Source organism: Rhamphochromis longiceps, linkage group LG12 (genome assembly GCF_057381845.1).
Source record: "Rhamphochromis longiceps isolate RC_006_pf linkage group LG12, R_longiceps_female_GT1.1, whole genome shotgun sequence".
Classification (NCBI taxonomy): domain Eukaryota; kingdom Metazoa; phylum Chordata; class Actinopteri; order Cichliformes; family Cichlidae; genus Rhamphochromis; species Rhamphochromis longiceps.
In genome coordinates, this window is record NC_140568.1 from 38,071,100 (window position 1) to 38,083,832 (window position 12,733).

General features: G+C 40.2%; 1 protein-coding gene across 3 annotated transcripts in view; it reads left to right on the forward strand.

Annotated features, from left to right (window-relative positions):
• The first annotated feature begins 1,245 nt into the window (after positions 1 to 1,245).
• Positions 1,246 to 12,733, forward strand: part of col27a1b (collagen, type XXVII, alpha 1b) — a 71,495-nt gene continuing 60,007 nt past the window's right edge. The window contains exons 1-4 of one of the 3 annotated variants that reach the window (XM_085426234.1): positions 1,246 to 1,600; positions 1,794 to 1,925; positions 3,706 to 3,770; positions 9,412 to 10,712. In XM_085426234.1, the coding sequence (XP_085282360.1) occupies positions 1,873 to 1,925; positions 3,706 to 3,770; positions 9,412 to 10,712 (1,419 nt within the window). In that variant the 5' untranslated portion in view covers positions 1,246 to 1,600; positions 1,794 to 1,872. Of the gene's footprint in view, positions 1,926 to 3,705; positions 3,771 to 9,411; positions 10,713 to 12,733 lie in introns of all 3 variants that reach the window. The other 2 variants (XM_085426233.1, XM_085426235.1) reach the window with 2 other exon arrangements.

Sequence of the window (12,733 nt, forward strand, 5' to 3'; positions counted from 1 at the left end):
CTGACTCTAAAAATGTGTAAATTGCAACAGTTTCAGGTTTTTGTGACATGCAGGTTTGGCCAATAATATTATTTGCTGACATAAATGAACAGAGGTATACTTTCAATATCAGCAGAAGTGCAGAACAACTGAGAACGCACACACAGAAAGGTGCAGAGCAGTTTTAGTAGTTTTTGCAGTTCATCAGTGTTGCTTTTGCTGGAATTTGGCAAATTAATAACTAGAAAGTAGCTGGAGGACCTGTTGTCATGTTGGCATTTTTGAAGCAAAGACTGACCCTATTTAGCCAACATGGTAGAGTTCTGGGTTATCACTAAATGCTTGAAAGCACGACTAGTAAGTTGCACAGATGTTTGCTATTTAGTAGGCTAACAGTAACAGACTAATAAAAAACTGAAATTCACTGATAGCAAGCATTGTCATTTGTGAGATCAAAACCTGTGTGCCCGTGTTGGCACACTTATAACATGGCCACACCCTGCACATCTGGTAGAAACTACACTACAGAGACAATTCTGCTATAAAGTTGGACATTTTAACATGAGAATCTGTGGAGATTGCTGAGCCAACCTTAACCACAAGAGGAAGTGCAGTAGTTGAACTTCTGCTTGTTCTTCATTTCTCAGCCCCACAGTTGCCATGAAGTAGTAAAGCGGTGAGGTCGCTATGCCAAAACTGCAAAAACAGTTTAGAAGTAGATCAAGTTCTGGAGGGGTGAATGCACATCCACCACCTTTAGCATGCAGCTGACTTGCTGTGGATGCTATGTGATTAGTTAGATTTCTAAACAAAAATACTCCAGGTTGTTAGTTGCTTTATATCCCTGTACTCTTAGCAGATTTGTGGCAAACTGATGTTGTAGGAGCATGGTGAGTATAACTGGAGCTTCCAGGTGCTAAAAAACCCCTTTACTAATCAAATCTTTCTGATAATAAACCCACAGAATCTTTTCGCTAAGTAAAACAGTGCTTAGATCAGAATGAATTAACCTTTATTATTAACATTTACAACGCTCCTTTAACTCCAGCAAGATATGACAGTGAGCACCATTATCCACGTCATAAGTGGAAACATCTCAATCATCAATTATCCTTAACTGATCAAAGCCAAAACTAACAAGCAGGATCTGTTTTAGAGCTTTGTTTTTATGTCTGGTCACCATATTTCTACAGAGGGCTGACCATCTGTTTCTAAAATGGTTGCTATGGCCCAGCAGATGCTGCAGATGTGATTGTTTCTAGCACATCCCGAAAACTACACGATTTTCAGTGATTTGATCGGCAGTACACAGACACACGTGCACACTGACAGGCTGCTGCTTTCTGAAATGACACACCTTTTGCTGAAGGAGCGCCTGAAAACCGCGTGTAGCTCCAGATTTGCTTCCCTTGGATTTCAGCTGAGGGCGACAGAGGGAGGTGTTGTCCCCCCTCTCCCGCTTCTCAAGATTTCCCTCAGTCCACAATAAACTTTCATTTTGGGAAGTCGACACACACATACACACACCGCTGGGCTTCTACATCTTGTCCTGCATTGATTCCCCGGGAAAGCTGGACGAGACTCTAACGGAAAGACGGAAAGAAATATCGGAAGCGCACAGGTGAAGCTCTGTGGAGCGTCTTTTCTTTTCCTTAAAAAAATCACATTGCTGTTATCTTCTGGAAGGAGACTCAAGGAATTAGAGGCAAGACAATGGCAAAAAGAAGCTTTTTCACTGCTGGTTAATCCCGCATCGTTTCACTGTTTTATTTTTGCTGTCTTGCACTTTTTTACTCTACGCGCGACTCTTCAAGGAACACCTGGGATGGAAAAACTTTATCTGCCTCCTCTGGACTGTAGAAAAAACTCCCAAGAAAGAATGAAGTAACCGCTATGGAGCCGGATAATGCCCCGTACTCCAAACTGAAAACCACTGGAGTCGGGGGGTGAGTCGACATATTCAGAAGTGCATAAATGAGCACTTTTCTTTCTCACTTTTCTGAATTAAAGAGGGATTTCTTTTTTTTTTCGGGTTCCCCCGAATCCATGTCCTTTCGAGAAAGATGTTGATGTCTAGCAGCACTGATACAAGCAGTATGTTTTACAGTAGTTGTTTGAAAAAACTTGTGACAGCATTTCTTGGGTTACTAAGACAAATGACTTGAGCTTTTAGAGGTATTTGTTTGAGAAATCGTGCAGAACAGGTGGTGTAATTAATGGCTTGCAGAGATAAGCATGTGGAAACTATTTTCTCTGCTCTTAACATCAGTTCAGTGAAAGCCAGTGTAGTCTGCTGTGCTGTTCTACAAGTTCTGCCTTTGCAGCTTGTATCTGAATGAGCTGCCAAACGATCTGGGACTGATTTAAGGGAAATGTATGAGAGGAGGATCCTCTTCCTCCTCCTCCTTTTCTCTCCTCCCTGCTGTGCATCTTACTCAGCTGGTTGGCCTGGCTGACACAATGGGAGGAGATGTCCTATAAAAGTCCAGATGTTGCATCACATAAAATCTGCAGGACATACAGGAGGCTTGGTCACAAGTGGCACATACAGTTTCTGCTGCTGCTGTCAGTTTAGCGAGATTACAGTGAAGGTGGAAGGACTAAAACTTTCTGAAGCTCAAACCAGCATTCATTGTGCCAGTGGCTGACCAGTGGTTTTGTGGCTCTTTGGAGAAGAACCGCAAATGTAAGAATTCCTGAAAATTCTTTAATTATAGCACTTGTCACTAAGTGTGTGCCACTTCAAGCAGCACTTGTACCACATTCACCCAGATTCGTCTGCTGCATTTAAAGCCCAAATGATGTGATGCGTGAAAACCTGATATTATCATAGAGACAGCTGAAATTCACACCCATTTGAGATAATTCAGCACCTTTAGAGCAGCTCCATATGAGTAATCAGCATCTCTTTTATCACTTGTCTTGACATATAAATGTCACAGAAAAATCAATGGTGTAAAATTTGCCGTGTGCTGCTTGATGTTGGATATTAAGTGGCACTGTTGGCCTGTGAAAACAGAATTGATCTAAATCTAGTTGAATGATTACACGTCCCTGTGTAGGCTGAGAAAAGCAGCTTTTTCTCACTGCTGGGTTTAGATGAAACCCCTTTTAAAACCCACAGTCCAAAAGTGCTCGGCTAGGCTGCAGTTTGCCTCAGATAAAAGTCAGATGTTAGCGATAAAACACTGACATGTGAAACACTTTTTTCCCCCAAAGCATTTGTCTATCTTTCGCTTGGCATTGTGGGTTTTAAGGTGATGTGGTGCATCTTTTTTAAAGATTGTCAGAGGTGGCCTTATGGGAGCACTTACCTGCCTCTGCTGGGCAGTAGCTTATCTGGTCAGGCAGCAAGATAAGCCAGAGCTTGCTCTCTTGAAGCAGATGTTAGACTGTTTGAAAAAGCAAGGGCTGCTGCTGCTGATGCTGCAGCAGCACCTAACATGACTGTGCCAGATGGCTCTCCAGCTAACTTAGTATGTCACTTTGCTTACTTAAACTGGTAATGTATCCTGCAAATTATTTCACATAACATTTTGCATTAAATTGGACTAAGCAAGAATGTGAAAGAGATACATTAAGGGCTCAGATGACATTTTTAAGGAATTTATAAGTTTTTTTTATGAAATGTGATTGAAGTGCACCTGAAAGCTGAGTTAATTGTAAAGCACAAAAATGACACAAACCTCTAACATCTGACATGTTTCCTTTTGTCTTTGTATTTAGGAGAGTTCTGATTCTTTGGACTTTACTCTGTTGTACCTGCTCTCTAAGGCTAACACAAGCACAAGGTAAGAAACTTTAAAGCAAAGGTGGGTAAATGTCTGTTATACATTTTCATTCAATGTATTTCTGAGCATGTGGTGTCACAAATATGCCTTAAAACCACTGAGAAAAAGAAAATTGAAATAAACTAATGAGCTGTAGAAGGCTGGGTAAGTATGTGGCCCTAACATGGACTTGTTATTGTGCAAACATTTGTCAGTTTACCACTGTTTATTTGTGAATAGCATAAATCCTGCTCAGCTTTACCTTTATGAGCAGTGCAGTCTGCCAACTACACAGACTGATTCATTGTGTTTACTCTTCGCTGGAAACCATATTAAGTTGTGGTCGAATGTGGGACAGCCACATCTTCTAATATATGTTCATAGAAGCAGGAGGTTTAAATACTTATAACTTGCTGAATTTACTAAACCAATTTTAAAGTGGTTTGGTTTCATTGCTAACGTCTCTGTTACAGCGAAAACTGAACTGGTAACTCAAATGTCGCACACAAAAACAGGTATTCTAATAATGTGCAATCAGATGTGGTTCAGACATTTATTTTGTTGGAAAAAAGATGAACCTGTGGACCTCTTTCATTCTGCAGGAGTTCATTTTTTTGTTTCTAAGCCTCTAAAGCTCAGCAAACCTCATACCCCCTCTTTGATAACTTAATTAAAGTGTTACCTGACCTATCAGCCACACTTTGCAGAGTCTTGTCTGCTTGAATTACTTTCGCACTTTCATATTGTGACTCACACTCAGCTGTGCATCGATGTCTGCTGCAGTTAGCTTGCTGTTACACATCTGAGAGGCCATTATCAGCTTGTTGTCTGAGTCTGCTGTCAATCAAAAATCCGCCAGATTTTTATTCAATCGGCACTCTTCCCAGTTTCTCGATGTCATTTGATAACGTAAGCCACTGTGTTCCCTGATAGCAGTTTCTGGCAGTTTTATCTGAAACTCTGCATGCATCAGATGATATTTCCCTCCTGTGATGACTGAGTGTCTAGAGACCTAGTATTTTATATGTGTTAATTTGCACACTGTCAGATCCTAACAAAGCACAATTTTGTGCTTGCAAAAGGCTAAAATAGAAAAATAGTTTTGCTGTTACACCACCCGGCAGATTGTTTGGATCATTTGCAAATAGATCACATGGAGCAGTCCTGCAGATATGAAATGTCTATGCATGTTTGGATGTTGTTGCCTGTACTTCACAGTCCAGATTTTGTTATTCTACAGCTTTTAGTCTGCATTGTTTTCTACATTTTGACATCAAACACCAGAAGAAATCTTCACTGTCAGTGTGCACAGGCCTTGAAGTTTAGGTCCTACAGTTACACATATATCAGCAGCCTGTGTGTTTTTTTCAGAAGTGTTCCCGATTGAGGTCAGCCAGAGTGCAGTAATCCCAGAGTAGATATGGGAGTTCGTTATGTATGTGTTGATGTAATACCAACCATCTTCTAGATGACAGCCAATCTATCAGTGCCAGACACTGAACCAGCAAACCTTAGTGAAACTGACTGAGCAACTACATGTACTTCTGTTATGAAGTCAGTTAGGAAAGAAGCCTAAGACTGTTTTCAATAATAATCATGATAGTAAATAAAAAAGCATACATTCTGGGTGCAGAACCTCCCACAGTTTTTAATATGGAATAGTAAAAGTTTAGCCATGGCCAGCTAAACCACTGGTAATATACACTGCCCAGTAGATGGATTATTGTGCCTCATCAAAGGCCAACAAGCTTCTCTCAGATGAGAAATTTAGTGAAAACAAAACCCTTCTTGTACTTGAAGTTCTTAAAACACATTAATTTTTAGCTCATATGACCAAAAGGATTGTTGGCCTCATGCGTTAACGAGGCATCCATGCCCATCTGACCATTCACGCACAAATTAGTCCTCTTACAGTACTGCATGGCAATAGACATATTTGTCTTTAAGGATACTTTACCATTTTTGCAAGGATCACTTTTTCTCTTACTAAGCATCAGATTTTAGTGAGACTTCCACAAATCGTCTTGCACGTATTCACCAAAACTGTACCCAAGGTTGTGGTCGTGGTCGCATGCGTCAATTTCTGAACAATGACCTGTGAACTGTGATGGATTGTAAGCATGTTGAGCTACTACGTCACTGACGTTCTGGTTCTTCAAAAACAGGCTATGGTTTTTGTTTTTTTTGTAGTCATCCTACAAGTTTTGACCAAAAGGTTCTGAGAACTGTCTTACCATATTTGTGTTTGGTAATTCTCACATCAAAAGACATCTTCTCTTGCACACATGGACAGTTTTTAGTGACTGCTGTGTTTAGCCACCAGCCAGAAAGAGCCTTTCTGTGAGGAGTTTTCAAAGCTTGCATGGGTTCTCCAGGTATTCCGGCCTCTTCCCACTGTCCAAAGACATGTGTGGGTTAGGTAATTAGAAATTCTAAACTGGCTATAAGTATGAATATGAATGGTTGTCTGTTTCCGTACAGCCTGTGCAGTGTATCCTGTCTGTCACGCGATGACAGCTGGGATAGGCTCCAACCCCCAATGGATCTCCTCCAGTGTGTCGAAATGGCAAACCACTAGCCTGACTGTTATTTTTAGAAAATGGACAAAGATCCATGAAGGGAAATCTGGTGAGTGGTTGAGGACTTGAGCAAAGATTGTTTATGTCACGAAAAAACTCCTCCGTTTTCAAAGTGCTCTGAGCAGGCGCCAGATGCTACACTGGCATGTGTCACAATTAGGATGGTTTCCTATAAACGCTCCCTCGGATGCCTCAGGATGTTACTGTAGCACTCCCTGTTGACACTCTCACCCCGAGGAATTAATTTTCTGTGCGTAAACTGAAAAATGTTGAGAGAAATGCAGAACATTTCACATATGACACGCTACCTCTGGGCTTGGAAACTGTGGACTCTTCAATGGAAAACTGCTCGTAGCTGGAGACCCAGATCTCATCACAAACAATAGTCATGTGAAATTTAGGTAAGGTTTAAACAGAAGTTGATGTTGCCTCTCAATGCAGGCTTTAGGTCTTTGGTGAAAATGTACAGCACACAGTATAAGTGGTCAGAGCACCACTTCCTGAGAATGATCTAAAAATAGCAGTCGTGGTGAAAACCATCTGGTGATGGCAGAGAAGATGACCTTGAGCTGGAGATTGTCTAAATTGAAATAATGTAAGGATTTTTACGTACCTGTTCTCAGAACTTTTTGATCACATCACATAAATGTAAAGAGACATGATTTGTTATTCAGTGTTGTTGCTTTTCTTGATGGTATCTATAAAATAGACATTTTTTGTCTCTGCTAGAATATTTTTGCTGTCAAGCTGTTGCAGAAAATACAGAATCTACATTAGCAGCATACTAATAGTGGAAACGTATTAATCTTCCCCTGCTTTCTGTGAAAAGTTTTTGTTGTCTGATACACTTGTACTTTAACTATGCGTGTCTCCAGGATGTGTCAGACTCAGTTCTCAGTTATTATTTTTTCAGCTCATCAGGAGGCCACAAAAAGCCAGAGGCAGCCCGCCTACCCACTTAGATTTAAATATGCAGTGTAAGCCCTGAAAGTACATCACACAATGAAAGAACAATTTTGCTTTCCTCATACCATATTAACAATTCAAATCAGTTCTATATAAGAAATTTGACTGAAGAAGGCTTTTGTTCTTGTTTCACTTACTGTTTGATGTGTCTTTTCCATGTGTGAATTTTTCAGTCGAGCTGACCTCCCGCTGCCTGCACATACTGAGCTGGATTTCCCACCTCCTAGCGGGACTCGTGTCTATACTTGTTTTTCTTCTGCTGAGCCAGAATTGATCACTTAGCGCTTTATATTTGCTAAGTGAAAAAGAATGGGTATTTACAATTTCTATGTGAGCTTTTAGTCTAAGAAGATAGGGAAACGTACAGAGAAGATTAATACATAATATATATTTAGCATGCGCTGATTGGTTTGAGATTTTTCAGCCCTACTAATTTAAACAGAAAAAAAACCCCTATATTTAGAATCACTGATTACCTAAATTTATGGCTAATAATAGAAAATAATATAATAATGTGAAGTGAGTCTGTTTTGATTTGAAGAGTTCAGTCCATTATATTTATAGTCAAAAGAAAAGGCTAATCCATGAAGTCAGGCCTGGCATGAAACAGGTAAGTTGGGATTGACATAGTTTAAATAGTGTAGCTGAGATTTGCCAGTTTAATGTGTAGAATGGTGTGAGCTGAGCTATAATGTGGGTATTGAGATCCAAATCTACTCAGTTTTGTTCATCACACGCTGGTTTATATCATAAAGATCCTGCAGTATTATGGTCTGATCATATAAACAAGCACTTGATGATAATGGGGAGGAAGAACTAATGATAAGAGACCCGTTGATGTGCTGAGATTGTGAGCTGACTTTAATGTCTTGACCTGACTGCCCGAAGTAACGATGTGCTTGATGTTTGACTTCTAAAGATGAGTAAATGTTATTTTTTCAAATGCAACATCGAAGTTAAAAGAATAAATAACTGAGACAACCTTGATGCTGTTACTTTAATGGGTCTCGGTTTGTGGTTTGGGACAAGCAGTGTTACTAAATGTATAATATTTCAGCTTTTTCTCTATTTAAATTTTGGTTAAATATAGGTTATAATGGTATTGGTTCATTGAAAGAATGTTTCTGACTCGATATTCTATTCTAATAGGTGGTAAATGGACTGGTTTTTATGTAGCGCTTTTCTACTTGAGCACTCAAAGTGCTTTGTACTGGTTGCATCATTCACACATCTAACACAGTCTTCTAACACTCCAATACATTGGCGTTAGTTTCTTGCCCAGGGATATTTGGGATGCAGACAGGAGCAGCCATCGATTGAACCACCAACCTTCCGATCAGTAGATGAGGTCATCTAGTAATCGGAAGGTTGGTAGCTCTGCCTCCTGGTCACAAGAGAAATGGGACACTTTCCCAAGAGTGTACGTTTATCGCAAAGAGTTCTTTAGAAAAAAAGCACCCGTCTCTTGCTACAATGAAATGTGGATTTAATTAAACTTTAGCACAAAGGTGTGGATCCAATTAGGTGCAATATACAGAATACACAGTGCTGTAATGGATCACTGTTACCCACATTTTCCTCCCTTGAGAAGCAAGTAGCAATTAAAACCCGCAGAAAATACAGCAGTGTGTTTTCATGAGCTTGGGCCCCTGTCAGAGCGATCATCTTTAATCAGCAGACATTTCCAGATAAAGCGAGATAGCATTTCCGTTTCTAATGCACCTCTTAAAAACCCACCACTTTCCTTTCCAGGGACTCTTTCAGCCTCCTTACCCTGAAATTGTTCCAATTAAGCCTGATGTAACGATCACACAATTTCCAGCAATCCCCAAAAGCAAATATGGAAGTGTGACCATATATTGGAAATTTTATGCAGTCTTTTAAAATTGTCTTTGCCTCAGGTTTTTCCATTAGTTGGACTTTAAACTTACGATGCCATGACGGGAATTCACATCTTAATAGATGATCATTTATATTATTGCACTTTTGTTTTTACTTGAATACAGATTGCATTTGAGTAGGATGCTAATAATCAGATTCTTGTGTAAATTTAATTAGCTTATTAATTGCACACAGAATTAGCTGTCCGCTAATGTTTCTTTCTTGTTTCCTTAAAGATGTAGATGTCTTGCAGCAGCTTGGACTTACTGGGCGAAGGACTGGCAGCTCCCCATCTTCAAGCTCTCGATCCATCCATCATGGCATCATCCCCTTCAAGTCAGGCGTTATCCTCACTGAGAGGGCACGCATCCAGGCACCTCTGCACACTGTTATACCCTCTTCTTACAACCCCTCCAATCTCTCCCTTATCCTTAGCCTATCTGTTCATCGCATCAACAACGCTTTCCTTTTCTCAGCTCTGTCAAAGAAAAGAAAAGTTCAGCTCGGAGTGCAGTTTGTACCAGGGAAGATCCTTGTACACGTAGGACAGCAGAGCTCTGTAAGTTTTGACTACGATGTCTACAATGGCCAGTGGCACAGTCTGGCTTTGGATATTCGAGGCCAACAAGTGTTCTTACACACATCTTGTGGTAAGAAAAGCATACATGCAGATTTGCATTCTAGAAAACAGGAGACTCTGGATCCTGAGGGCTCCTTCCTGCTGGGCAGAATGGACCACAGCTCGGTGCCATTTGAAGGTGCCATCTGTCAGTTTGACATTTATCCCTCAGCCGAGGCAGCTCATAACTATTGTGATTACATTAAGAAACAATGCAGAGAAGCTGACACTTATCGGCCTGTATTTCCACCACTGCTACCTCTATTTTCCACAGACCCAAACGTTACTGTCACTCACATAACTCCTCTCTCTTTGACGGAGATATCCAAAAAGGCTCGGACACCTAATTTGGCCTTCACTGAGGAAAACATGAGGACTACAGTTCTTCCTTCAACCAACTCCGTGATGTCTGTGTATATGGCAATGAGTACTCCAAAACCTGGTGCTGTGTCCGTTTCTCCAACAGTTCACCCAGGGCTTGAAAGCCCATCTAGATTTCCAACTCAGTCTGTTACAACATCTCCTGGGATCAACATGACTCCACCGAACCCCAAACCAACCTCACACGCCATAAAAAACACAAAGCAGGCAGATACCAACTCACCGCAACCTTCTGGAAAAAGTATACACTTACCTGTTTTTACCAGATCATCAGAGATGAAGCCGGCTCTCCAAAGTACAGCTGCTTCCACGCAGGGGTCTCCTTCAAACGCCTACTTTTATAATAAAAAGCAGCTAACCACAGTAGCTCCAAAGAAACCCGAGCCAAAGGTGACCAGCGTGCTGGATGTCAAGCCCACCTCGCTCACTCCAGTCACTCCAGCTGCAACAGATGGCTTTCAAACATTTGACCTGGAACCGACCCAATTCTCTGCACTCGCTGGATCACCTGGACTAAAGGGCGAACCAGGACCGCCGGTAAGTGTGTCAGCTCTAAACAAACACAACACAAACATTTTGCTGAAATCCGTGAATGTCTGTGTTGAAATAACTGTAAAACGATTAGATGAGTACATTTCTGGTGTTGCTGTGTTTGAATTCAAGCATTATTTTTTATCTTTGTATTGTTATATTTTAGCTTAGTCTATTAACCCTTTGTTGAACCACAGTGACACATAAGTTCAACAGGTTGTTGCTTCAATAATGGCTTATTTGCTGGTTCACTCTGTGATCTCCAGACCTGCTCTGATGTAAAAACTGATGCTGCTCTTTATTGTGTGGTTTTGTGAATCAGGCAGTGACCCAGCGTGTACTGTTCTGATTGTAGAAGTGCTGGTTGTGTTAATGATGGGGAGTTTTTAAAAATCCACTAAATCGTTTTATTTCATGACTTTGATAAAGTACTTGCAAGCAGTGCTAATAATTTTCAAACCTCATTTTTATTTTCAAAGCTATGGTGAAAACAGTCAGGTTCACAGTCGGCATTTGCCAGTCAGTGTTTGTCTTGGTGGAAGGGCCGGCAGTGAGGTGTTAGATTCCTTTGGGAGGGAGTGGGACTGCTCAGAGAACGAATACTTTTAAAGCAGGGTCAAAGGTAAAAAGGGATAAAGCACTTGTGCCCAGTTACCTATTGGGACTAAATATTTGAAGGCCTTATAATATAATATAAATGTTACACTTGCATACAGGGCAATAATAAATACAATTGTATTGTTGTGTTTCTTACTAGTTATGTTGTCTGAACAAGTTGCTGAGTTTGGCTTATAGTCCAATTTAACTTATCTTATGTGCCATTTATTATTATTTTTAAATTCTGATGCCACTCTGCTGGGATACAGCTGACGTAAGTGGGCTGCTCACAAGAGTTTCACGAACTTTGTTTTGAAAATGTGGTTATGATAGGCTCAAATATAAAGTATAAATCTAATCTGAAGTGATGATTAGATGATAAAAGAAGGTTTTAATTTTGAAGAACCAGAGTCTATTTGGATCTTGAAGCTTTTGGAGCATTGAGATACATATTGTTTGTTCACATGAATCAGATAAATATACATATATTTCAGAAAAAAATAGACAATACAGAGAATACCGATGTCATTGTAAAGTTCAGTGTTTCAGTTAGATAAGTGATCTTTTTTTCATGTTACCCTGTATGAAATTATTTCAACACCGATGTATACAATAATATCATAATTTATTTCATCGTGTAATATTCTCAGGTAAAGACATCCATCCATCGATCTAACGAAAAGTTCTTGATGCCTAACCAAACCAGTGGTTGTAAGCAAAATAAAAAAATTAAGTGCAAACGAAATTAATCGGCTAATGAAAACAAAGCCCTGGATTGATAACAGAGTCGGATCTCCTGGCTGGAAAACTTGTCATCTACACTCCTCCGACCTAAATATGTAGACTTTGTCTCTCTAAAATATAACAGTAGTATAACTCTTGAAGTCTGCTATCAGCGCACTGATGGCAAGGGTTTCACTCTGGTATGACAGCGCTATCTGATGGAATGGCAGTATCTGTCACCCTGGGAGCACATTAAGAATGGCTATCAATTAATATTCTAATTATATAACGGAATATAAATTAGATTGGATATTCAATTGTCAAATGATTAATTGATTGTGAGGGGGAAAAAATTCTACAGCGCCAGCAGCAGTCTCTCTCTCGAGTGGCACAGAATGCGAGGGTGGCCGGGGGAGTTAATGACATGCGCTGCTCCAAGTGTAAGAGATAAATAATTTCGCTTAATCGAGGAACATATGATAGCGATTAGGGAACGTGAGTGAATGGGTCATAATATTTGTCTGATGTTGTAAATAACGATTCAGTTGCTAGCCATGAGCTAAGCTGGATGTTTAGGAGGAAGTTGGAGACATTTGGATAGTTTATTATTGTTTGGTATTGTTTGTTTTGTTTTGGGGGTTTTTAAACAAATTATTATGTGGTTTTTGGAGAATGCTGACTGTCACGGCGGGGTGCGCCGATGTGTG